This window comes from Oncorhynchus mykiss, chromosome 18 (assembly GCF_057628025.1).
Source record: "Oncorhynchus mykiss isolate SJ-2025 chromosome 18, ASM5762802v1, whole genome shotgun sequence".
NCBI classification, from domain to species: Eukaryota; Metazoa; Chordata; class Actinopteri; order Salmoniformes; family Salmonidae; genus Oncorhynchus; species Oncorhynchus mykiss.
This window is the reverse complement of record NC_143039.1, coordinates 50,202,624-50,230,603: the sequence shown is the minus strand read 5'-3', so window position 1 is coordinate 50,230,603 and position 27,980 is coordinate 50,202,624. Positions and strand designations below refer to the sequence as shown.

Here is a 27,980-nt window from a genome sequence, read left to right as displayed (position 1 = left end):
CGAAAATAGTATATCAGTTTATTTATTTGCACGTTCATTGTGTTAACAAATTCAACAAGTCAGCATTAGTGTAATATATTTAGCATAGACTACATAGCATTATGCAGTTTAAACACATTTCAGAGTACTGGTCTTGTTTTGCATCTCCCCCACACACAACATACAACTCTGACCTTCAATTATGACTGAGGCGGTGAATCAATGACAGCCAATGGGATACTCACAACCCATTGATTTCTTTGTCTCTTTTTATTCACACCTCAGATTTGTCTGTACAACACACAACAGCAAAAGAGTGGGATGGGTTGTCATGGAAGGAAAAGGAGAGTGGACTAGAGAGAGGGATTCAGTCAGGGCCAAGGGATAGGAAAAGGGAGGGCACCCCAACAATTGAACACATTCACAGCGAGGGGAGAGCCCTTTGCCATTCCTGGGGGAACAATCACATACGCTAACGACAGGCGGCAGTGCATCTGCCTGATAGTGTCTGGGAACAAACTGTCATTTACACAAGGTTATACTGTATTTACATTTTGATATCTACAAAAAAGATGTATTGATTAAGCTATGGGTTTAGGGGAGGCCAGCAAAACAGAGGGTAACAAAGCCAGAGCATCTAATTTTGGTTTGGATTATTCCGTGATATGGGACATCGTTGCTGATCTTGCAGAGTGCTTTCTGTGCTATTTACAAAAGGAAATGCTCATAGGAAGAAGAAACTGTTGAATATCAATCACAGGCACCTGTAACATACACAACCCCAGAATCTCAAAGTAAGTCAAAGAAACAGTGAGAACATAGAAATAGGAAACTAGAAAATCTGTCAAAGATACAGAAACGGGAGAATGTACACGGTTTGTTTTCTAAAATATGTTAGCTAGCAATTATGATACACCTTGATTTGATCTCCACTAAACCTTCCTGTCATGAAGAGAACTCTCGCCTCTCGCAGTAATTATCTGTCATGCACAGACACGTGAGACAAAAAAACAAAAAAACACTTGTGTCCTTATCAACAGACACATTGACAGCCATCCTTTCCCACAGAACAATGCTAAGATGCTGTCATCATTCTCCTTTCATCCTCCAAAAATGTTCCACTTTAACACTTTTTAAAATATTGAACGCAACCCTCATTAGCGCAGCTACAGTTAGGAGCCTGAACACCACTCCTTTCTAGATGTACCGTCTAACTCTCCAGCGAGGACAGAGCAATGAATAAAGATGACACACTATCACACTATTCCTCAGCCACCATGTTAGAATCTCCTGGGCAAAGTTGGCCAAACGGTGACAGAGATGCTTTGAGCCTGTGCTCACACTATAAACTTGGGCATTTGTAGCCTACCTTCAGGGCCCCATATGGTAAATACAAAAACACATTTCCAGTCTACTGTCCAGCACATCTTTGCCCAAGCCAAGACTAGGTGGGGTTATGGTGTTAGGGCTAGTGCAATTTTACCTCACTCCAAAGTGCACTTATATCCATATAATTAAATCATGCCCCAGACTGGAAGCCTACTACAGAGACAAAGACAAAAGGATAGTCAGAGGACCTTTCTCTGAATTGGAAAGACTACAGTTTGAAAAATGTCTCTAGGTTATCGAAACCTGTGCGGCTGTTGTGATTTTTTTTTTTTTTTAAAGTGCTGTGCTAATTATTCAAACATTATGAAACCAAAAGTCTGAAATGGGTTTCCGAGACAGTGCTTCTTAAATTAATGACAATTACATTTTGTTTCAACAAGTCAAGATACTGTGCATGTAATTTAACAAATTTCCAATATCTCATGGCTGTGAGGGAAAACTATAGGACAAAGGACTTGAACTGCCCAGGATATTAGCCTCTTATGTTACAATAACTACAAATAGATATTTGTTTTCAAAAGTATCAAAAGAGAGCAAAAAAAAAAAGTTTGATCAAATCAACCAGTGATAAAAACAAAAAAGGTTGCTTTGGGCTTTTCAAAGTGCGATCAGATATACAAAATGTTCAGTGTGCAGCCCAGATGTGCATACTGCCTACTCTCAATTCCATGTGGAATGTGATGACTTTCATAGGAAAGGACACAACACTTACGAGTGCCAAAACCGCTATCGATGGTATCTACATAAAACTGTGATATGCCAAGCATTAACCAAAGAAGCTTGTTGAGTGACAACACCACGCAAATAACATGTAATAACAGACATTTATGGTCATTTATTTGCTAGCTTAAGTTAGCTCAAACCCAAGCTAGCATTGCAGCTAGTTTACAAGGACTCAGTTTGAGCACCTCAGAGGCCGGTGAAGCTGAATGTGTACAATGTTTACCTGTGTGTGAGTGTAGGGATATGCAACATTCAAGCTAAGTGGTTAGCAGTGTACACCTACAGTGAGATGCAGTGTATAGACACAGCAAAGAGACAGTGTGCAGTGACAGCTTGATCGCTATTGACTATCATAGTTCCAAAAAATCCTCTGACACAATGGGGACCGTGCTGTGGAGCAACAGCGGTGATAAACAGAGAGCAAGAGCTCGGGGAGAAGGGAGGGCACCAGAACCCGAGCTGACACTTTGAAGCCTTTGTTGAATTCAGTGGATGAGACATTGCAGGAGATGAACATTTGCATTCTTACACAAACTCACCCCACACAAAATGTATTTCAAAAAGACGGTGAGTTCAAACAAGGATCGACTGAGCCGTTACCAATGACGTGACTATAAATTCTACTAAATGGTGTATTCTAATAAATTGACAGGAGCAAAGCACTGACATGCAAGTGTATACAGGGCCAAATGGCCCCTGTGGAACAGCATATGAACGACAAAGCTCTCTCTGGTAAAATTGGTGATAGACAGACACAAAGTTACAGATCATTTCATGGCCTTCGGCTCATGTGGTCGCTATGACAACGGGTGTACTGTAACAACGGCTTTCGGGTACATTGAGATCCGTCCAATTATAGCTTCCCGTGCCACATGGCTACAGCCTCGCCTCGACCAATCACATCAGGTCTAAAAAATAAATGCACCAATGAAATGATAGGGAGAGCAACAGGGGTCACAAAGTAAAACCAGAAATCATCAATTTACTCTAACGGGGTAGATCCAATCCACTGAGGTTGTGTGCTACTGAGGGAGGGTTCAGTGTAGCAGAGTGATTTTCCATCCACAATGCACTCATCGTGCTTCTACACCTGCATTGCTTGCTGTTTTAGGCTGGGTTTCTGTACAGCACTTTGTGACATCAGCTGATGTAAGAAGGGCCTTATAAATACATTTGATTGATTGATTGACTTATCATAGACGCATTGTTATATACTGAACGCAGGTTTTCCAACGTGTACGTGAACGGCAGGTGAATGATGTCCGATTGTTATGCCAGCGTTGGTATGAATCTGCCCCACAAAAATGAAATTCCCCATTTTGTCTCTGCCTCGCTAATATAGGATAGGAAAGGTGGCTTGTACTCATTTGAACTCCTTTTACACTGTGCATGAAAAAGCTCTGATGCAGTTTGACTCATGAGTTTCATGGGTATTGTTGCTACATGTGAGCTTACTGATGAAACATATATGGTCTAGATAAGATCAAGACATCCCTCTAGCCTTACCTGCCCATAACGTAAAACACTTAGCGATATCAGTATTATCCCGTGAACATTGTAATATAGTACTCTATCCTGCCCCATAAATTGACCACACGTCTAATATTACCACTGCTGTTTAAAAATAAAAAAAACGCCCCTACTTTAAAAAACAGCCTCAATATAAATTAACCACACCCTCTAATTAACATAAACCCTCCCAGTTTTGTGCAGTACCAGGAGATACTTCCTGGTTTAAAGAGGAATTGGTACACTAGGTTAAGAGAAAGTCTTGCATACTGTATTCTGTGGCCACACTCCTTCCCAGGTGTGTTTTATATTTAACTTGTTCAAGCAAGCAAGTAATTGAATGTTTATACCTATGGGTGACAGGGGCTGGAGAACGAGGGTGGGAGGTTGTGACGCTCTCTGATTGGATTAACCACATCCCCTTTACACCCCCACCCAACCGGTAGGACCACATGGATATCGCTAACAGTCTTGAATGTGTAGGCTATTTATTTGTGTATACATTTGAATATGTCTTCCTATATTCAGATCTAGATTTTGAAATACTCAATCAAGTCTTTTGTCGTCAGTGATTCCTAAAAGTCTGGTCAGATTTTTTTTTCAGCCACGGTGGTCGCCTCATTGGTTGCGGTAATTTTTCATAGAAGAGAGTGGTCCTACCTTACAAGTCCATGCTGGGTGGGGTTATGGTGGTCTGGTTGGGTCTCTTTCTTTCAGACAGGAAGGGTTCTATTTCATTATTTTATTTATTTTTCTAAGAGAATAGGATTGAAATAGTAGTGGTGGTGGTTTTTCGACAGAATACCCACTCCGAGAAATTGCACGATTTTCGAAATTTTGGGGAGATTTTTCTGAGCTGTCCTAATACTCGCCCAGGGTGTGCCACTTGGCAATCTGCCGGCGGGGGTTGTCGCAGACTTCTCTCCAGTGGGTGACCCCAGTGGGCATGAGGCTCTGGCCACCCAGCACCAGGCGGCCCACCACCTCGTTCTTGGTGGTACGGTCGAAGTCGACCACCAGGAACTCCACGGAGACGTCGGCCAGCAGCTCGGCGGGCACGTCGTAGATGAATGACTCGTTGAAAACGGGGTTGAGTGTGCACTTCTTCACGTGTGTCTTCTTCTTGGCGATGCGCTTGTGGCTGTAGAACACGTTCACCTTCACGTAGGGGTCTGTGAGGGATGGATAGAGGGGAAAGGGGGTGAGGTGTGTGTGTGTGTGTGTGTGTGTGTGTGTGTGTGTGTGTGTGTGTGTAGTACTTACTGCCTGACAGGCCAGTGATGTCCATCCTGGGCAGGTGTTTGGCCTTCAGCACCACCACATTGAGCCTGTGAGTGACAGGCTGGTAGGACAAAGACACCAGCAGCTCCCCACGGCTCACACACTGCAGAGAGAACACAGGGTTAGAATGTAGATACACACACACTGCAGAGAGAACGCAGGGTTAGAATGTAGATACACACACACTGCAGAGAGAACGCAGGGTTAGAATGTAGATACACACACACTGCAGAGAGAACGCAGATACACACACACTGCAGAGAGAACGCAGGGTTAGAATGTAGATACACACACACTGCAGAGAGAACACAGGGTTAGAATGTAGATACACACACACTGCAGAGAGAACGCAGGGTTAGAATGTAGATACACACACACTGCAGGGAGAACGCAGGGTTAGAATGTAGATACACACACACTGCAGGGAGAACACCTAGTTAGAACACACACATGCACACACAAAGTATGCATACAGTACACTCATACTGTATACACTCACACAAAACCTGCCTTGCACACAAATAGGGCAGACATTATACGTCCATTACCCACTACCCACTTCCACACAATTTATACACCATAGATAATTTCCGTAAAAGTAATATACAGCATGTAGACCTGCGGCTTCCCCTGTCTTTCTGTTCATCTCGCTCTCCGTTTTACTCTTGGCCTCACTCTCTTTCTCGTGAATTCGTATACTACACCTAGGTGTCACTATGGCAACGCACTGTGGGAGGCGGCCCAAGGCTGAGCTTGAACTTAAAAAAGGAGAACTAGAGAATTACCCGGGCCGGGACGTACGCGCGTGTGTGTCTTGCCATGCGTGCGTGTGCAAATCCGCTACCATCTGCACTGGGATCTGCATGCAAAGTATGACGTAAATAGATAGCCTCCTAATTTTCTCTAGTCCAGTGCATCTGTAGCTTTTTCATTAACGAGCAGGACTTAACGCCACATCTCATTTAGAATCCCCACTAGGGGAATTCTGCTCTAAAAAAGACTAGTCTATAAAAATAGTCTGACACCACTGCAGTCGGTACACAACAATACTCTACAGTTCTCTAACACTGTACTCCTTTTGACTATATTCTGAAGTACTCATGTAGTAAATGGTACATTTCACACTTAAAAGCACCTTTTGAGTATATAAATGAACATGCCATAGACTCACTGCGGAGTGAAACGCTGACAATTTAATCTTTCAAAAAATATTTTCTCTAAAGTACAACGCAAATGGTACATTTGTCATACTTTCAAGCATTTCTTTTTATTATATGAATGGACATACCATAAACTCAGTTTGCGCTTGGTTTATTTCTTTAAGTCTCCTATGGCCTCATTAGTCAAGATGGGCTGAGAGAGAAGTCCTAACAGCGCTAGGAGCTAGTGCTGCCATATAAACCAATGTGACATTTTGGACGCCTTCGGCTGAACGGGAGTTTTGATGCGTTTTAGTGCTCCTGTAGAATGGTGGAGAATCACAATGCTCAAAATATACCTTTTTATATTCTAAACGGGTAATGGCTTTATATTTTTGAACAACTGCTAAGTGTGTGAGCTACCGCTGTCGTAATGAGTGTGACGTCTTTACTGCTCCACACTTCAATAATTTAAGCTTCCCCCCTCCACTTAAATCCCCCCCCCCCCCCGATAAAAGTTTCATGGACGTCTCCTCTGGACTTATGGTCCAGCCACACTCCTTTTTATCGCAGCGCCATCTCGCTTTCTCTCCATCCAATGATGCCCTTCTCTCTCTAATTCGTCCCCTACTACTGTATCATCCATCTCTCTCTTTCTCATGTACTCTTGTCTTTTTTTCCCCTCTTCATTTGTTCAGTGGCATCGCACTCCTTCTCCTCTTCATCAGCAGATACCCAAGTCTCTCTTTTTCATTTACTCAAACTAATCTTTCTCTCCCTCTATTTATGTCTTGTTCCTTCTCTCTCCCCACTGGAAGATCGATTCCCACCCATCTCTAAACCGCTTCAGGCTGCAGTGAAATGGGAGGGAATTCAATTTAAGGCCCTCTTCTGAACGAAGGAGTAAAGAGATGAGGAGAGAGAGAGAGAGATGGAAGGAGAGGAAGAAAGGGAGAGAGGGGGTAGAAAGAGACAGATAACAGAGAGGAAGATGAGAGACAGGGAGAGAAAGGGAAAGAGAGGGAGAGAAAAAGAAAGAGAGAGGAAATGGTAGAACTATGTACTGATAAATCTCTATAGGAGTCAGAGAGAGAGAGGGGTGTGAAATAGTGTGACTGCATGGAGATGAAATTGAGAATGTTGGCGTGAGTGTATGTGTATATGGAGGAAGATATTATGCATGTGTGTTACATATCTGTACTGCCTCGCTTGACAGGCTTACATTGGCACTGGGAATGATACTTATGCATGTAATGTGTTTACACATGTGTCGTGTGGGCATGACTGTGCATGTGTGTGTGTGTCTGCTGCTGTCTTCGAAGAGTGGAAAAGAAACAGGTTGTGTGTGCTGAATGAGCCTCTCTCTCGCTGTGTGTGTATGTGTGTGTGTGGTATGCATTTAGGTTTCTCTGTAATCTTTTTCTCAGTGCAGATTGTGTTGTGCGGAGGTCGCTCTCTCTCGGTCTCTCCCTCTCTGTGCTATGTGTGGGGCTCTTTCTTGTCAATGGGAGTAGCCTAACCCCTCAATTTATCTTTCTCTCCCCATCCCCTCTCTCTCTCCCTCCCTCCCTCACCTCTCTCTCTCTCTCTCTCCCTACTCTCTCTCTCTCTCCCTACTCTCTCTCTCTCTCTCCCTACCCTTTCTCTCTCCCTCCTCTCTCCCTATTCTCTCTCCCCCTCTCTCCCTCCCTCCCTCCCTTATTTTGCAAATGTATCGCCTTTCTGCCAACCTTTCTCTCTTTCTTCCCCGTCTCTCTCATTATCCCTCCCCCTCTTCATCTCTAGTGTTGCTGGCCATAAAAGCCCATCAACTGTTCCACTTCTCCATCCTCTCTCTCTATCCTTCTCTCCCTCCTTACCACTCCAACTCCTCCCTCTATCCTCAGATTCTGTCTACTCATCTCTCTATGAATTGCCCTCTTTTACCACACCCCATTCCCTCCCTCCCTTTCATCCTCTTTCCCCCTTTCGTCTCCCTTCTTTTCATTCTGGCCCTCATTCCCTCATTCTCAGTCTTTTTCATCATCTATCCTCCATCCCTCGATTCCTCACCTGTATTCCTCTCAATAAAATAAAATGCCTTCCTCACTTTCATCCGGTTTCTCCTCTCTCTCCCTCCTCCTCCTTCTCTCCTTTCCTAATTCCCATTCTCTAACCAGGATGTGTCTTTTGTCATTATTGTAGAAGAGAATGTTCTTAATAACATGTTTAAATAAAAAGGTAATAAATACAAGTCATTCCTTGTCTCCTTCCCTCCATCCTTCCCTTTCCCTTTCCTCACCTGGATGTGTCTCTTGCTGATCTGTTGGGTGATGTGAACTCGTCCTGTGCTGGGGTCCAGCCCGGCCAGAGGCACTGCCGCCTCCCCGATGACATCATCACGGGCGAAGCGGTCAAAGCTGAGCACCAGGAAGTGCAGTGTGAGGTCGGGCAGTGTGCTGTAGGCCACGCCGTAGAACGTAAACGTCTCGTCAAACACAGGCTCCAAGGTCTTCCTCAGGACGCGGGTCTGCAGAGCAATTGGTCATATTTCAGTCTGGTTGCTAATGTGACAATAGCACTTAAACAGTTACACGTACAGTAACAGTTAAACAGTTACACTTACAGTAACACTTAAACAGTCACACTTACAGTAACACTTAAACAGCTACAGTGACACAACTCTTTTACAATACAAAATGAGAGGGATAATGCAGGGCTCTTCAAACTTTTCTTGCCCAGGGCCCCAATCATGTTTGCATACTAAAAAATGTTTTTTAAAAATGTTCTTATTTTTATCTAATCCTGTAATAATGAAAATTCAAATAATTCAATAATAAAAGTATTAAGCTAATTGCTACCGCAACCCCAAATACCTAAACCCTAAACACAACAAAGCAAATCAAGGATTAACCCTTTAGGTAGGAAGAAACCTCCAGAGGAACCAGACTCACCTTGACCCGATGCTTCTTTTCTGGCAGTATGGTCATCTTCACGTAGGGGTCCGAGCTACCCGCCTGCTCGTCCACGGCCGGCAGACCCTGGGCGCCAACAATGGTCACCACCAGCGCCTTCTTGGGGAAGTTGTAGTCCACGGACAGGCTGAGGGTGCCTAGGGCAGCGTGCGGTGTGGTGGTGCCCTCCCCCTGGCACGGAGTAAAGGGCGAGGCTGTCTTGCTGGCATCACAGCTACTGCTACTGCTGTTACCTCCGGAGCTGCTCTCCAGGCAGCAGTAGTCGGCTCGGATGGGCAGCGCCCGCTCTAGCCTGGGCTGTCCAACAGGAGGCAGCAGGTGGCTCATCTGCAGGTGGGTGGAGCCGTTGAGCAGGCCCGTTTCTGGGTCAGCGTCCACCAGCATCACCCTTCCTCCCCCTCCTCCGGCTCCACTTCTTCCTCGCTCGCCATTACGACCCCACTCGACGCCGGATCCGCCGCCATTTCGCGAGGAGCCCGGGCGTCGACCCACGCGGACGATCTTCTTGTTACTGAGTGTCTCCGGGTAGATGCTGATTCCCTTGAGCATGTGGATGAACTTGTAGGGCGGGTCCACGGCCGGGTCGCAGGGCCCCGATTGGAGCTTGTAGCTGCCCGTCATCTGGCGGTAGCGACGCTGGCAGCAGGTCCAGAGGAAGACAGCCACCGTGACCGAGACCACCAGAACCCCGGCGCCCAGGAAGCCCGCCAGCACCGGGGACACCTCTGAGAGGGGCGAGGAGGGGAATGAGGGACAGGGAGAGAGCAGGGAAATCTTATTCATTTTATGATTTCCTTTCCACCGTTATTCACTTCATTCCTTCAATACTGATGGGTTGAAAGCCTTACTAACAGGTAGATTAGGCCTTCTAAAAAACTGCCTTCAACAAACAAAGGAAGAACACGTGCGGTATGAAAACACATAATGAAACAGAAGGTTGTATTCCATCAAAAAGCATAATTCCCTGCCTAAAGTGAGAAGATGAAAGGCTGTCAAAAATGTGTCCCGAAAAGCAGGAAAACTGGTTAAACCTTGTAAAATGGATGGACTTGATCAGAGTATTTCAATTTTTTTTCCCCTGTTCACGTTTCGTGGGGCCTTGCCCCATACAGTCAGTCAGATGAGGAAGTTGAAGTTCGTATAAGCCGTTGCAGAAGGATTACAGTATGTTCTACACCATGTTCTACCCGGAGCGTTTAGGAAAACACACAACACCACTGACCTACATTTGGACTAAGCATGTGACCCAGTTTAAAAAGTGACTGACAGCTGTGGCACCAGCCTGGATCCAAGCTTCGGCTGGCACCTTATTTGACAGTACACGTTTAACTGGTATTCAAAATCAAATCACATGTTATTTGGCACATGTGCCGAATACAACAGGTAGACCTTACCGGGAACAACAGGTAGACCTTACCGGGAAATGCTTACCTACAAGCCCTTAACCAACAATGCAGTTTTAAGAAAAATAAGAGTTAAGAAAATATTTACTAAATAAACCAAATAAACAAATAAAAGAGCAACAATAAAATAACAATAACGAGGCTATACACAGGGGGTACCGGTTAGTCAAGGTAATTGACGTAATATGTACATGTAGGTAGAGGTAGTGACTATGCGAATAGTCCGGGTAGCCATTTGATTAGCTGTCGAGAAGTCTTATGGCTTGGGGGTAGAAGCTGTTATTCTTAGCAAGAAGCCTTTTGGACCTAGACTTGGAGCTCCGTACCGCTTACCGTGCGGTAGCAGAGAGAACAGTCAATGACTAGGGTGGCTGGAGTCTTTGGCACCGCCTGGTGTAGAGGTCCTGGATGGCAGGAAGCTTGGTGCCGGTGATGTACTGGGCCGTAACGCATTACCCTCTGTAGCGCCTTGAGGTCAGAGGCCGAGCAGTTGCCATACCTTAAATAGTGGTGCGAAACAAAGTGCTGCCTAGTTCTGAGGTGTGGCTATGGATGTGAGGAGAAAGGTGAGGCTAAGGATGAATGAAACATATCATTTTTAAGAGATGGATAAATAAGATCAACAAACACGTGTGATGGAATATTTGGTATTCTGAATAAAGGAAAACTATTCCATGGCATTTCTACATTAACCGTAGTAGATTAACATAAGCGGTGCAATACGTTTCGCCAGGTATCAACACAATCAGTGAATTTAAAAGGGGTCAAATTATGAAATGAACAGTGCATAGCATTGTGTATTGTGAGTCACTGGAAATGTGTAACAGAAATATAGTTGGATTGATGTTGATATAGACACTGAAAGCAGTCAGGGAACGCTTCACTCTGTAGACTATTAAACACTACAAGGTATTATAATAGGAACGAATCTGAATAAAGTATTCCATTACTGTGGCCATGTTCAGTATAATTTGATATAAAAAATAATAATTCTGCACTTGGCTTGCTGCTACCGGTCATTTTACATCCTCTGTTGGGAAAATGACATTGTTGTATAAAACCATATCAGCTGTTTCGTTTGTTTGTGTAGCCTAATAAAAATAAAATCATTGCATGGAGAGAAAAATAGTATGCCGATCTCTAGGATGTACAGTACAGAGTACTCTTTACTGTTCAATATTGGTGTTTGTAGACTAGGTGACAAACTTGAAAACACTCATTGTTTCCCCTCATCAATCGACACACAATACCCCATAATGACAAAGCACAAACAGGTTTTTAGAATTTTTTGCTAATTGATTACAAATAAAAAACTGAAATGTGACATTTACATAAGCATTCAGACCCTTTACTCGGTACTTTGTTGAAGCACCTTTGGCAGCGATTAGCTGTGACGCTACAAGCTAGGCAGACAGGTATTTACAGGTACAGGTGCATCAAAGCCTGGGACCGAGGTGACTGAAAAACATCTATCTCAAGACCACCAGACTGATAAACAGCAATCACTAACTCAGAGAGGCAGCTGCCTACATTGAGACCCAATAACTGGCCCCTAAATGGGTCACTAGTCACTTTATACAACGGCACTCTAAATAATGCCACTTTATTAATGTTTACATATCACATGTGTATACTGTATTTTATTTAGAATGTTTACATATCTTACATTACTCATATCACATGTGTATACTGTATTTTATTTAGAATGTTTACATATCTTACATTACTCATATCACATGTATATACTGTATTTTATTTAGAATGTTTACATATCTTACATTATTCATATCACATGTGTATACTGTATTTTATTTAGAATGTTTACATATCTTACATTACTCATATCACATGTATATACTGTATTTTATTTAGAATGTTTACATATCTTACATTACTCATATCACATGTACAGTGGGGTAAAAAAAAGTATTTAGTCAGCCACCAATTGTGCAAGTTCTCCCACTTAAAAAGATGGCAGAGGCCTGTAATTTTCATCATAGGTACACTTCAACTATGACAGACAAAATGAGGAAAAAAAATCCAGAAAATCACATTGTAGGATTTTTAATGAATTTTTTTGCAAATTATGGTGGAAAATAAGTATTTGGTCACCTACAAACAAGCAAGATTTCTGGCTCTCACAGACCTGTAACTTGTTCTTTAAGAGGCTCCTCTGTCCTCCACTCGTTACCTGTATTAAATGGCACCGGTTTGAACTTATCAGTATAAAAGACACCTGTCCACAACCTCAAACAGTCACACTCCAAACTCCACTATGGCCAAGACCAAAAAGCTGTCAAAGGACACTGTATTTTATGTATCGATTGTACCTTGCCTATGCCGCTCGGCCATCGCTCATCCATATACTTACATGTACATATTCTCATTCACCCCTTTAGATGTGTGTATTAGGTAGTTGTTGGGGATTTTTTGATTACTTGTTAGATATTACTGCACTGTCGGAACTAGAAGCACAAGTACTTCACTACACTCGCATTAACATCTGCTAACCATGTGTATGTGACAAATAAAATTTGATTTACTTGGGGAGTTTCTCCCGTTCTTCTCTGTAGATCCTCTCAAGCTCTGTCACGTTGGATGGAGAGCATTGCTGCACAGATGTTTTCAGGTCTCTCAAGAGGTTCAAGTCCGGGCTCTGGCTGGGCCACTCAAGGACATTCAGAGATTTGTACCGAAGCCACTCCTGCGTTATCTTCGCTGTGTGCGTAGGGTTGTTGTCCTGTTGGAAGGGGAACCATCACCCCATTCTGAGGTCCTGAGCACTCTGGAGCAGGTTTTCATCAAAGATCTCTCTGTACTTTGCCTAGTTCATCTTTCCCTCGATCCAGACTAGTCTCCCAGTCCATGCCGCTGAAAAACATCCCCACAGCATGTTGCTGCCACCATGCTTCACCGTAGGGATGGTGCCAGGTTTCCTCCAGACGTGATGCTTGGCATTCAGGCCAAAGAGTTCAGTCTTCATTTCATCACACCAGAGAATCTTGAGTATTCTTTCGGTGCCTTTTGGCAAACTCCAAGCAGGCTGCCATGCTACTTTTACAGAGGAGTTCCTTCCATCTGGCCACTCTACCATAAAAGGCCTGATTAGCAGAGTGCTGCAGAGATTGTTGTCCTTCTGGAAGGTTCTCCCATCTCCACAGAGGAACTCTGGAGCTCTATCAGAGCGACCTCCTTGACCAAGGCCCTTCTCCCTCCTGATTGCTCAGTTTGGTCGGGCAGCCAGCTCTAGGGAGCGTCTTGGTGGTTCCAAACTTCTTCCATTTAAGGAGACCACTGTGTTCTTGGGAACCTTCAATGCCGCAGAAAGTTGTTGGCACCCTTCCCCAGATCTGTGCCTCGACACAATCCTGTCTCGGAGCTCTACGGACAATTCCTTCGACCTCATGGCTTGGATTTTGTTCTGATATGCACTGTTAACTGTGGGACCTTATATAGACAGGTGTGTGCCTTTCCAAATCATGTCCAATCAATTGAATTCACCACAGGTGGACTCCAATCAGGTTGTAGAAATATTTCAAGGATGATCAATGGAAACAGGATGCATCAGAGCTAAATTCAGAGTCTCATAGCAAAGGGTCTGAATACATATGTAAATAAGGTATTACTGTTTTGAACTTTTTTAAAATAATCTATAAACCTGTTTTCTCTTTGTCATTATGGACTATTGTGTGTAGATTTCCTCACCAATGTTTTTATTTAATCCATTTAAGAATAAGGCAGTAACGTAACAAAATGTGGAACAAGTCAAGGGTCAAAAGTCAAAATTTTCCCGAATGTACTGTAGGTACGTCATCAACTCAAGACCCTCTGAACCCTGTTGTTTTGACAGCCATTTTGACGTTACAAAACACGACTGTATTGGTCACAACATATTTGGCGGCATTTCTTTCAAAACCTCTTTGTAAGTCATCTATTAGAATGGGGCAATAATTAGTGTCGTTCTGGCTCAGGCAAGTCTTGCTTACGTTCTTACTTACAATCTCTTCAATACTGACTCAATCTCTGAGTAACCTGAGAGAGACCGCCTCTTCACCAACCCTGTAGTCACAAACATGCACACACACTGTAGTCAGTGTTGTAACGAGTCCAAAGACTAACCTGAGTGAGACCAATACCTTCTTGGTCCCGTGTGGTTCAGTTGGTAGAGCATAGTGCTTGCAATGCCAAGGTTGTGGGAACGATTCCCATGGGGGACCAGTACAACAACAAAAAACAAGTCTGAAAATGTTTGCACTCGCTACTGTAACAGTTTCATGGTCACATTTTCTAAGGGACCGATTGACAGAGGCACATTGCCTGTCTTTGAGTAAGTAGTGGGTTTTCTGTCTTGTTGCCAATGTTTAAACTACAGTGGGAATAAAAAAGTATGTGAAGCCTTTAGAATTACCTGGATTTCTGCATAAATTGGTCATAACGGCAGGGTAGCCTAGTGGTTAGAGCGTTGGGCTAGTAACCGGAAGGTTGCAAGTTCAAATCCCCGAGCTGACAAGGTACAGGCAGTTAACCCACTGTTCCTAGGCCGTCATTGAAAATAAGAATTTGTTCTTAACTGACTTGCCTGGTTAAATAAAGGTAAAAAAAATAAATAACATTTGATCTGATCTTCATCTAAGTCACAACAACAGACCAATACAGTCTGCTTAAACTTAAACAAACAATTTTTCATGTCTTTATTGAACACACGGTGTAAACATTCACAGTGCAAGGTGAAAAAAGTACAGTTGAAGTCGGAAGTTTACATCCACTTAGGTTGGAGTCATTCAAACTCGTTTTTCAACCACTCCACAAATTTCTTGTTAAAAAACTATAGTTTTGGCGTTTAGGACATCTACTGTGTGCATGACAAGTAATTTTTCCAACAACTGTTAACAGACAGATCATTTCACTTATAATTCACTGTATCACAATTCCAGTGGGTCAAAAGTTTACATACACTAAGTTGACTGTGCCTTTAAACAGCTTGGAAAAGTCCAGAAAATGATGTCATGGCTTTAGAAGCTTCTGATAGGCTAATTGACATCATTTGAGTTAATTGGAGGTGTACCTGTGGCTGTATTTGAAGGCCTAGCTTCAAACTCAGTGCTTCTTTGCTTGACATCATGGGGGAAAAAAAATTAAAAATCAGCCAAGACCTCCACAAGTCTGGTTCATCCTTGGGAGCAATTTCCAAACGCCTGAAGGTACCACGTTCATCTGTACAAACAATAATATGCAAGTATAAACACCATGGGACCACGCAGCTGTCATACCGCTCAGGAAGGAGACACATTCTGCCTCCTAGAGATGAACGTACTTTGGTGCGAAAAGTGCAAATCAATCCCAGAACAACAGCAAAGGACCTTGTGAAGATGCTGGAGGAAACAGGTACAAAAGTATCTATATCCACAGTCAAACGAGTCCTATATCGACATAACCTGAAAGGCCGCTCAGCAAAGAAGACGCCACTGCTCCAAAACCGCCATAAAAAAGCCAGACTACGGTTTGCAACTGCACATGGGGACAAAGACCATACTTTTTGGAAAAATGTCCTCTGATCTGATGAAACAAAAATAGAACTGTTTGGCCATAATGACCATCGTTATGTTTGGAGGAAAAATTGGGAGGCTTGCAAGCCAAAGAACACAATCCCAACCGTGAAGCATGGGGGTGGCAGCATCATGTGGTGGGGGTGCTTTGCTGCAGGAGGGACTGGTGCACTTCACAAAATAGATGGCATCATGAGGGAGGAAAATGATGTGGATATATTGAAGCAACATCTCAAGACACCAGTCAAGAAGTTAAAGCTTGGTTGCAAATGGCTCATCCAAATGGACAATGACCCCAAGCATACTTCCAAAGTTGTGGCAAAACGGCTTAAGGACAAGAAAGTCAAGGTATTGGAGTGGCCATCACAAAGTCCTGACCTCAATCCTACAAAAAAAATTGTGGGCAGAACTGAAAAAGCGTGTGCGAGCAAGGAGTCCTTACAAATCTGACTCAGTTACACCAGCTCTGTCAGGAGGAATGGGCCAAAATTCACCCAACTTATTGTGGGAAGCTTGTGGAAGGCTACAATTTAAAGGCAATGCTACCAAATACTAATTGAGTATGTAAACTTCTGACCCACTGAGAATGTGAAGAAAGAAATAAAAGCTGAAATAAATCACTCTCCACCATTATTCTGACATTTCACATTCTTAAAATAAATTGTTGATAAACTGACCGAAGACATGGAATTGTTACTAGGATTAAATGTCAGGATTTGTGAAAAACTGAGTTTAAATGTATTTGGCTAAGGTGTATGTAAACTTCCGACTTCAACTGATTTGAACCCTTGGATTTAATAACAGGTTGACCCTCTTTTGGCAGCAATAATATCAACCAAAGGTTTTCTGTAGTTGTGGATCAGACCTGCCCAACGGTCAGGAGGAATTTTGGACTACTCCTCTTTACAAAACTGTTTCAGTTCCACAATATTCTTGGGATGCCACAGCATCTCAATCGGGTTGAGGTCAGGACTGACTGGGCCACTCCATTTTCTTCTGTTCAAGCAATTCTGTTGTTGATTTACTTCTGTCTTTTAGGTTGTTATCCTGTTGCATCACCTAACTTCTGTTGAGCTTCAATTGGCGGACAGATAGCCTTACATTCTCCTGGAAAATGTCTTGATAAACTTGGGAATCCATTTTTCCGTCGATGAAAGCAAGCTGTCCAGGCCCTGAGGCAGCAAAGCAGCCCCAAACCATGATGCTCCCTCCACCATAGTTTACAGTTGGGATGAGGTTTTGATGTTCGTGTGCTGTGCCTTTTTTTCTCCACATAAAGTGTTGTGTGTTCCATCCAAACAACCGAACTTCAGTTTCATCTGTCCACAGAATATTTTGCCAGTAGCGCTGTGGAACATCCAGGTGCACTTTTTCAAACTTTAGACGTGCAGCAATGTATTTTTTGGACAGCAGTGGCTTCTTCTGGGGTGTCCTCCAATGAACACCATTCTTGTTTAGAGTTAGGTATCGTAGACTCATCAACAGAGATGTTAGCATGTTCCAGAGATTTCTGTAAGTCTTTAGCCGACACTAGGATTCTTCTTAACCTCACTGAGCATTCGGCGCTGTGCTCTTGCAGTCATCTTTGCAGGAAAGCCATTCTTAGGGAGAGTTTAATTTATTTTACGTTTATTTAACTAGGCAAGTCCGTTTTAAGAACAAATTCATATTTACAATTACGGCCTATGGACAGTAGGTTAACTGCCCCGTAGCAACAGTGCTGAAATGTCTCAATTTATAGACAATTTGTCTTACCGGACTGACTTTTAGAGATACTTTTGTTACCCTTTCCAGCTTTATGCAAGGCAACAATTCTTCATCTTAGGTCTTCTGAGATCTCTTTTGTTCAAGGCATGGTTCACATCAGGCATTGCTTCTTGTGAATAGCAAACTCACATTTTGTGAGTGTTTTATATGGGGCAGGGCAGCTCTAACCAAAATCTCCAATCTCGTCTCATTGATTGGACTCCAGGTTAGCTGACTCCTGACTCCAATTAGCTTTTGCAGAAGTCATTAGCCTACAGTAGGAGTTCATATACTTTCCCCAACCTACACTGTGAATGTTTAAATGATGTACTCAATATAGACAAGATAAATACAATCATTTGTGTGCTATTAGTTTAAGCACACTGAGTTTGTCTATTGTTGTCAAATTTATGCAGAAATCCAGGTAATTCCAAAGGGTTCACATACTTTTTCTTGCCACTGTATGTCTATTGTTACTTTTGTGTTGTATGTTTACTACCATGGAAACTTGGTTTTTATTTAGTATTTGCTCCACTCTCGTCTCTCTCTTGCATAACACTCATCTCCATTTCCCTCACTTCTATCCATATCTTGTTCTTTCTCTCTCTCTCTCTCTCTAGGTGGCCCGTGTCATGGGTCGCCCTGGCAACAGCGGGGCCCCTCTCCCATCGAGCTGGTCAGATGGAGCTGATTGGAATTCAGAGTTTGCCCAGGAACCCCAGAGCGGATGAGAACAGGATGTGTGTTCCACCATCTCCACACAAGCAGCCCTTAACCAGACGCCAGCAACCACCAGAGGGTGGGGTGGGAGGGAGGGGGGGGGGGGGGGGGATGCCTATTCTGAGAAAGTTTCTGTGTAAAGAGAGAGGCTGAGAGATGTTTTTGGCAGACATGGCGGCAGAAGTGGGTGTATGCGTATCTGTGTCTGTGCGTGTGCGTGCATGCATGTGTGTGGTTGACAGACACTGCTGTACAGCTGCACTGATCACAGCTATAATGAGGCCTCAAGAGCTTTGGAGAGTTTATCCTTGTCTCCTGTGAGTTCTATGTAAAACTCCACAGCATCATGGATAATAAGTATAGGAACTACACTATAAACACTTAGCATACTGAGTGTTCATGCATTTACAAACATTCCTAAAAACACACCCACATACAGCATTCACAAAAAGCCACTGATGCAGATGCATAAAAAAACTAAATAAATAAATACCCTGAATTATGCATGCCGTTGTCATGGGAAATTTCATGGAAGTTACTTGTCGTTTTTTGTGTAAACCAGGGATCATCAACTAGATTCAGCCGCTGGCCGATTTTATTTCTGGAGTGGATGTTCGGGGGGCCGGAACATAATTACAAATCATTTGTAGACTGCAAATTGACCACAAGAAGCCCAAACATATATAATATTTGACTTAAACATAATCAGATTCACATCTGCATTCTGATAAGCCACCTTCTACAGTTAAAATCTGTGACTGAAGCCCAAACCAACCTCAGTGGTCAGGAATAACTATGCATTGTCACATTTGCTTAAGGTTAACCTACCTCTGTTATAAAACAAAGATGACAGAGGCCCCAGCTATCGACTACAATAATTCTGCACGAGATTTTCTCTTGGAGGAAAATGGAAGTACAATTATAAGTCCTCTTGCTTTCTATATAAAAAAAAACAGGTTTCGGCAATAGCTGCCTTCATTAACCTTCATGCACCTTGGCGGGAACTAGTAGCCTGGTAAAACCAGACTGAACACAGCCTTCACGATTGGAAACAATAGTGAGTGCAACATTAAGCCTGGTTTGACCAGGCCAGTTCTTGACTGGATGACCCCAGATGCTTGAGCCTGCAGCCAGCCACACCCTGGGCCACCAGTAAGCTGCATGTGCAGGGATTTAGCTGTGTGTTAGCAGTCAATATTCATATCCAGCAGTGAAGTCAGTTGGAGGGGCTTAGCAACAGTGCAGGAGGCCAAAATTGGGTCAGCAGGCACTTGTCCAGTTGTGTGACAGCCAGGAGGCTTTTAAGAGCTTTTGGAAAAACCAAAATGGCCAGAAAGGAAAGTTGCAAACATGGTTACTTGAGGACAGGAAGTGTGTTAGAAATCAAAGGTAGAGGCCTCCCGAGTGGTGCAGTGGTCTAAGACACTGCATCACAGTGCTAGTTGTGCCACTAGAGATCCTGCGTTCGAGTCCAGACTCTGTCGCAGCTGTTTCCTCCGACACATTGGTGCGGCTGGCTTCCGGCTTAAGTGGGCATTGTGTCAAGAAGCAGTGCGGCTTGGTTGGGTTGTGTTTCGGAGGACGCACGACTCTTGACCTTCTCCTCTCCTGAGTCCGTACGGGAGTTGCAACGATTAGACAAGACTGTAACTACCAACCGGATACCACGATATTGGGGAGGAGAAAAAAAGGGGTTAAAGAGAAAATAAATCAAAAGGTAGCAGGAAGACGAGAGAGAGATGGATCGTCAGGAGAGAAAGAGGAGAGGAAATGGTGAAAGGAAGAGAGAGAGTGAGGAAATGGGGTACGAATGAGTGGTGACATTAGCTGCTAACAGAGAGACAAACAGTGAGACAAAGGATGCATAGCTAGGTCCCAGACTGAGAGTCGAGAGCAAGCGTGCCAGACAAACAGACTGGTTGGGACATTTCTGAAGAGTGACTTCCCTGCGGGCCATGGGAATTCAGAACAGCAGGCGGCTAAACCATTTAGAATATTTTTTGTATTGGCATTCAAAACAGTTACTGGCATCCAATTCTGCTTCCCTTCTCTCTTTCTCCTGATCCACCAAGGAAATGTTCTCCCTTTTTCTACTCTATTTTGTCATCTCTCTCTTCCTCTCTCATCCACTCACTGTATCTCCATAGTGTCTAGCTACCCACACCCACTATCCCCCTCTAGACAAAGACTCGACCCCCCTCTACTCCATTGATCATTGCGACCTCAGTGGGGCTTGAGAATCAGATGATGTCACTTTTTTGGAGGGTCTTTAAAGCCCAGCTGAGCAGCTCTTGTTGCCTAGAGGCGTTCCCCCAGCGAGAGACTGACATTACCCATAAGGTCAAGGTCTAAATGAAATAAACCGTTCAAACCTCAATAGCAATACTGAAGAAAAGGTTGAAATCCAGGACTTACTAATAAAACCAACAGTATCAAAAGGAGCACAATGCTTGAAAGAACAAGCGCGTGTGTGTGTGTGTGTGTGTGTGTGTGTGTGAGAGAGAGAGAGAATGTGTGTGTGCTCGTGCCTATGCACACGTGTCTGTGCACAAGCAGGGGGCATCCATGATTAATAGACTGCAGTAAATTGTTAATCACGAGCAATGATTCTAATTGTCTGATTCATACGCGAGGAGGGGAATGGGGAAGTGTGGGACCGTGGAGGAATACAGGAACACAGAGGAGTGTGACGGTAGGGCAGGAAGAGGAGGACGAGGTTATGATGGAGAGAGGAGCGTTGTGCAGTTACCGAAGAGAGGAGGAAAGGAGGAAATGAGGAGTGTGTTATTAAGGATAAAGTGTGACGTCTGGGCTTAGACTACCAGAAGAGTAGTAAATATAACCAACACTCCATACTCTGAATTCACTCATTCTACCCACTAAATGAATGGGCAGGTAGCAACAACGTAACCACATGTAACATTGGGATTTTGCATTAGTATATGCATCAAAAGTACCAATGCAAAGTGGCCTCCCTTTTCTATTGTTGGCGTTATTACATAAAACCGATTAGAATTCCGAAGTATGGCGAAGTCCTGTCGGGAAAAGGTTTTCCATGGTGTGATGTAATATAGAGGAACAGGTAAGCCAGTCTGATCCCTATAATGTAAACTCCAACAGAAATAACGTCAAATCTATAACTTCAAATTAATCAAAATCGCCATGACTACTGGTTTCAACAACATTTTCAGCCAACTTACAAGCAATTACTTTTTGAATTTATTGTTACAACAACTTGCAAAATTGCTAGCCAACTAGTCTGCTCACGTTAGCCATACTACCCTGCTTACGTTAGCACTGAATGAGTCAGCCAGTTGCTATCAACAGCTAGCTTACAGCTACATTAAAGTAAACCAACGTTTAGGAAATACATAACGCCATAATATTAGCTACTGTATATGCAGTTATTTTAGCCAGCAAGCTAGCCAGCCAGCGTTAGCTATTTAGCCAACTAGCTATTAGCTTAGCCAGCCTAGCCAACCACCACAGTTATAGTCAGTAAGCTAGAATCCAACTTCTGGAGACCAGCTAGAAAAAAAACGAATACAACACAACTAAAAAATAACTGCAGATTAAAAGCAAAGAGAGAGCAGAGACTTACAGATTGAAGGTTGGGGTCCATCCGATGGTAAAACGTTTAAAAGAGTGCAGGCTGAGTTAGCTACCAAAGCGAGGGGGAGGAGAGTGCTTCACCGGGCAGAAATCCAAAATAGATAGATTCTAGATGTCTGTCAACTAGTGTGCTAGCACTAAGCCAAGGTGGAAAAAGTTACAAAACTCATGTAGCCTATTTCATAGCGAACACGGCAAAAGTTGACAAAACAAAAAGGAGAACAGATGAGGTACTACACAATTAAAGCAAGTAGGTATGATATTCTTTCATTTTAAGCCCATGGCAAGCACTAGAGCCTACCGTGCCAACAGGTTCTCACTAGATAACACAGCCACAAAGTCTGTGAGAAGCATGATGTGTGGTCGACGTTTGCCAGCTCGAGCTACCTACAGAGCTAGCATACAAACTCGGTTGCAGAGTAGATCCTCCTTATGAGAAATAGTGCATTGTGGATAGTTTAGAAGTTATCTGGAAATAATAAATATGTAATAACCCCAAAACATAACTATGTTTGAACTTATAGGTAACCAGATCATGACTGCAACTAAGTTACTAAGTCTTTGACCACACTGTGTTGTTACATTGGTGAGTAAAAACTCATGCTTCCTACCCTTTCGGTGCCAAACCAACCAGGATTGACCACTAACTTCAGGAAAGGTGATGTCAAGGTGCGAGGAAATAATACCTTCCTAAGTAACTCCACTCCAAAGAGTTGTGTGTCTCAAGTATTCTTCAAATAACCCCAAAACTCATAGAAATGTTCTCGTAAACACACCCGTTTCCCTCTTTAATGTACAACATATGGCACACAGACAAAACACATCTGTAAATGTCCATCTCCCCTACCGCCATCAACACGCTGGGGTAAACCACTGCTGCTCAGCTTCTCACAGGACTGAGCTATTAGACCAGCTAAACCCCCTTTCACACAACGTTAGCTTTCTCTGTGTGTGTTTCTTCATCCTGAAATCTCTGTGAATATGAGTGACACAGACAGACACCTTGTCCCGAGGTGGAGTGTGCTGTATTTCACCACTGGAACAGAAAGAGGCTTGTCACTCTGACACCAGTCACTATGGCATTAAATCACAAGCTCTGTTCGGCACTGCCACTGCGGCTATGCCGGACACACTGCAGAGAGAAGGAACGGAGAGAGCTGGAGGGAGGGGAGAGGTAGGACTGTGTGTCGGCTCACCTCTTCATCCAGGCTAGATTGCCTCAGTAAGAGATGTAGCCCTGAAGAGATAAAGTCAATAACATAAGGGTACTAAACAAGGAAAACCTTTTAAGTGACTTATACCATCTTCATAAGACATATAAAGGTGTTTTATATTGCTTATGTTATGACTGTGTAATGTCCTCATCAAGTACGTACACTACGGGTCAAAAGTTTTAGAACACCTACTCATTCAAGGGTTTTTCTTTATTTTTACTATTTTCTACATTGTAGAATAATAGTGAAGACATCAAAGCTATGAAATAACACATATGGAATCATGTAGTAACCAAAAAAGTGTTAAACAAATCAAAATATATTTTACATTTGAGATTCTTCAAATAGCCACCCTTTGCCTTGATGACAGCTTTGCACACTCTTGGCAATATGTACATAGCCCATCCAACTACCTCATCCCCATACTGTTATTTATTTATTTATCTTGCTCCTTTGCACCCCAGTATCTCTACTTGCACATTCATCATCTGCACATCTGTCACTCCAGTGTTTAATTTGTATATTGTAATTACTTCGCCACCATGGCCTATTTATTGCCTTACCTCCCTATCTTACCTCATTTGCACATACTGTATATATACTTTTCCTACTGTATTATTGACTGTATGTTTGTTTATTCCATGTGTAACTCTGTGTTGTGTCGAACTGCTTTGCTTTATCTTGGCCAGGTCGCAGTTGTAAATTAGAACTTGTTCTCGAAGAAATCCGGAACAACATCCAGAAGTGTCTATAAGCAACAAAGGTCAATATCGATAGGCTAAAAGCAACAAAGGTCAAAGGTCAATTGATCGGCTAAGAAGGATATTTACAGAAGATTCAAACTACAAAAACAGACACTAGGAACTGTGAAGAGACTAAATACACTAAGAAACCAAGTTGGTCAGTCATAGACAATCTCGTCTGGTTTAAATCCTAAAAGGACACTCACTTTGATTATTCCAATATTAAGTATGGTGTTCCACAAGGTTCTGTGCTAGCACCTATGCTGTTCTCATCAAATACAACTCTTACACGCAAACCACACCGGACACGCTGCGCGCGTGAGCATTGCAAAATCAATTTACACATACATGTTATTCAATCATTGCTAACTTATTTCTCACCATAGCTCTCTGTTTTAGGTGCAGACTATCCCTCAAGTAGCTCCTATTTGGCTACTCCCTGACTCAACAAGTCTTTCTCCCTGCCAGTCCTTCAGGTAACTCCTACGCCATGGTTTTGGATCCATGATGGCATTGCAGGCTGGGGATCTTAAAATATCTGCCCTCTTTTACATCAAAGACTGCCAACCCACACACCCACCGTCATCCCAACTATCCCCTCTGTCCACATGCATGCCTGGGATAATAAGTGATGGTGTGTAGTGATGGTTAAGAATAGAGTGGGGTCCAATGGAACACAGTTTTACACTCCAATATCGTTTTCAAACTATATCACGGCGAACCAAACCATACTGTGCTCGCTCGGGTATACGCTGATGAAAGTGACCACCCCAACAGCATTGTCTTTCAACTTTTGTATGTTATATATAATATATATGGCCATGTTTTCATGAATTTGATGATATGATCTTGAAGCCCATTCAAAACAGTATGGGACTGGATACGGAAGTAAAGCAGAAGGGGTCATCACATTCACATCGTATTTCATTTTCACATTGTCCTTTCCAGAACAGTTACAGCAACAACCAGGCCAGCTCAGTACAACTTGTTTTGGCTCGGCTCAGCTCAGCAGTGTGAGCCCTCAGGTGGGGTAAACTGCAGCTGTTCCCTCCAGCTTTGGCACTGGCCTCAACTCTGAAGGAAAGTCCTGAATCAAAGCAAAACCGTGCACGTTGCTCTGGGCGATAGCTATCTGTTAAGGAGAGGAATTATGGTAATGTGAATTTAACAATGCATATAAATTGGTAATGAAGAGATGATAGAACATAGAGTGCTTTTGTTGGTGTAATTAGACTCCCCACGCCCTCTCACCGAGGAGCTGCTCTAACACTCCTGACACAAACAAACACACATTAGGGCCTCACCCATCCACTGCAGACAAAGAACATAATAATCTTCTCAGGAGCTAATTTATTTTTCGGGGACTTTGTGCAGGTCAGAGGAGAGGAGAATTAGACTGTTTCGTACTGCTTTTGTCAATGTGATATGTCCCATTAGTTGTCTACACTGGTTGCTGTATATTGCGTAATTGATTGCTGAGTAATTATAGGTGTAAACCATATATTTATACAGTAGGCTAAATATATGTGTGTGACTGGGTGTAGCCAGTGTTTTTTTCAATTTTTGTCCACTCATTCTCCAGTCATTCTCTAAATAACAACATATTCTGCACAAGGCTAAGCCCCATAGCCGGTGTTTTAACTCTGACAGTGATACGTGATGCACTATTGGCAAAACATCCATCAATGCTTCCGACAGTCCCACGGTTACATAACTAGATTACAATGAGCACTCGAATTGATTGCCCAGCGAGTGAGGTTTTTGGGGAGATGTGAGACCACCCACCCCGCCCAAATGTTCTGTTTAGCTATGGACAACGGGTCCAGTTCAGGAATTTGGGTAGATGTTCATTGAAACAATAGAAGAGCAAGCAGTCGGGCATGGTTGATGCCAAGCCTCAAGAATAGACATAACGTCATCATCCTCTCTAACCCACATGCGCAGTCAACGCCATTAGAGAAGGCTGGAGAAAGCATGAGCGCAATAGGAGCAGGCCAAACAGGTCTCACCCATAACAATAAATACGTACCGCACAATAAATATATACTGGAAATCAACTTTATTTGTTTTTACATACTGTCAAAAGGCACATTTTTATTCAGTCCATTTCCCTGCCAATATTCCCCCTTCAAGCCAAAATCTGACGAAGCAGTATTGGTGACTGCCGGGAACTAATGCACGCATGACCACACATTTTCATATACATGCCTATTTCTAATCCCAACAAATTAAACAAATTAAACATTAGGCCTATTCTCCGTTTTAAAATTATTCGAATTTGTTGACGCAGAGTCAAGTCCTTCGCTGGCCTGTGTTCTCAACAACTTTAAACATTGTTGATAATAATTCATGCACCCTAAACTAACATTGTTTAAAAGAGGTTTCCCATATACATATATCTATATTTTAAATGTATTCCAGTTGTTGGCTCAAAGCTTTCTAATCATCAGAATAACATCCATTCTAGGAGATAAACCGTGTCTTGTGAAATATTAAAATAGACATGTGCCATTTAATTTCAAACATCAAATTAATTGAATATACAAAAAAAACTAGGCTTTGGGGGAGATAATTAAAGTAAATGTGTAGAGAATAAACAACACATTTAGCACCTGGCGTCTTTCAGCCTTTCTAGGCCAACATGACACCATTTAGAATCTGAGGAGAACCTGAGAAACACTCATTTTTCTTCGGCTAGCCTAAAACAGTTGGCTGGCATCCAATAAGTAGCCTAAATACAGCTGTTTTTCGTGAATTATTATGAGGAAAAATATGTCTTACCATATGCTGGTCTTAAATTGGTTATCTCAGTCATTTTGGGGTTGAAATGGCTGTGTTGTTGTCAGAAAAAAAAGATTAAAAGAAAACAATTAAAACTCGCAGGTTTCTATTTTATTTCCATGAATGTTCTTGTCCCTCCGCTTTTTCTTAGGGTCAGATGAGACGATGTTTGACCGTGGTATTTTTCTCAGTCCGAAATGATTGTTTTGATCCTGTCGCTTCTCAATGATGCGCTCGGGATGGCATTTGCGCTTGCTTCTTCCCACTCCAGTTTCGAGCTCGGGTGCGGCTGCTGAGCGCGACTACTACAACCAGAGTTGGTTCCCCCCCTGATAACGGGGAGTCTAGGGGAGAATCTCAATTGATTCACTTGATTCCTCGCGTCCCCTCTTCTCGCCTCTTTCTCAAAACACATTGGATGAGAAGGTCAGAGGTCCAGCCCCTCCAAACCTTCTCATCCAATCATATCGCCCTTCACTGCCAAGATCTGCCAAGACGCTACCAAGAATTGGCGAATGAGAACAAAGCAGTGGAATTGGCCACAAAGACGATAGGGCTAGGGAGGGACCCAGAAGACGAGAATCTTTTTTTTCTTGCACTAGTTAAGTACAACTGTTTTTCACAGTATAGCAACCAACTTGAAAAAAAAATGGATGTTGATGTACTCTTATTTTTAACCCCTACAGATGTCAGGTCTGAACTTGATCACTCTTTTGTCTGCTTTTGCATCAGGAAATTCAAACGCAGTTGTCGTTCTCTCCAGGCTGGGGCAGTAGAGTCATTGGGATCAGGTCTGCTATCAAAATAATATTCTCTCTCGCTCTTTCAAACATTAGGCCTAGATCCTATTACTGCAACATTCAAATGTACAAAAATGGATCTGCCATGTAGCCATACATGTCAACAACCATCATTTTACATAGCTAATTATAAACTGGGTGGTTTGAGCCCTGAATGTTGATTGGCTGACAGCTGTGGTATATCAGACCGTATACCACGGGTATGACAAAACACATATTTTTACTGCTCTAATTATGTTGGTAAACAGTTTATAATAGCAATAAGGCACCTCTGGGGTTTGCAATAGATTATCCCAATATGCCACGGCTAATGGCTGTGTCCAGGCACTCCGCGTTGCGTCGTGCTAAGAACAGCCCGTAGCCGTGGTATATTGGCCATATACCACACCCCCTTGGGCCTTATTGCTTAAATAACACAAGATAGATATTGTACTCTACTAG

The 27,980-nt window shown here is 43.0% G+C and overlaps 1 protein-coding gene across 2 annotated transcripts; it reads right to left on the bottom strand.

Moving 5' to 3' along the window:
• Positions 1-6: 6 nt before the first annotated feature.
• LOC110496304 (synaptotagmin-11) lies at positions 7-27,347 on the bottom strand. 2 transcript variants are annotated; one of them, XM_021572125.3, is made up of 5 exons: positions 26,740-27,347; positions 8,954-9,699; positions 8,302-8,529; positions 4,864-4,984; positions 7-4,772 (listed from the first exon to the last, which is right to left on the bottom strand). In XM_021572125.3, the coding sequence occupies exons 1-5, from the start codon at positions 26,771-26,773 to the stop codon at positions 4,462-4,464; spliced, it is 1,440 nt and encodes a 479-aa protein (XP_021427800.1). In that variant the 5' UTR covers positions 26,774-27,347; the 3' UTR covers positions 7-4,461. The 2 variants fall into 2 exon arrangements, with proteins under 2 accessions (XP_021427800.1, XP_090064851.1); XM_090208725.1 differs by lacking the exon at positions 26,740-27,347 and adding an exon at positions 21,991-22,115.
• Between the last annotated feature and the right edge of the window lie 633 nt (positions 27,348-27,980).

What these genes read in the sequence shown, in the direction of transcription:
- LOC110496304 (XM_021572125.3), bottom strand. Translation starts at nt 26,773, where the DNA reads ATGACTGAGATAACCAATTTAAGACCAGCATATG. An exon ending in AAAAGAAGCATCGGGTCAAG is followed by an intron (nt 8,530 to 8,953) that starts GTGAGTCTGGTT and finishes ATTGCTCTGCAG; the next exon opens with ACCCGCGTCCTGAGGAAGAC. An exon ending in CATCACTGGCCTGTCAGGCA is followed by an intron (nt 4,773 to 4,863) that starts GTAAGTACTACA and finishes CATCCCTCACAG; the next exon opens with ACCCCTACGTGAAGGTGAAC.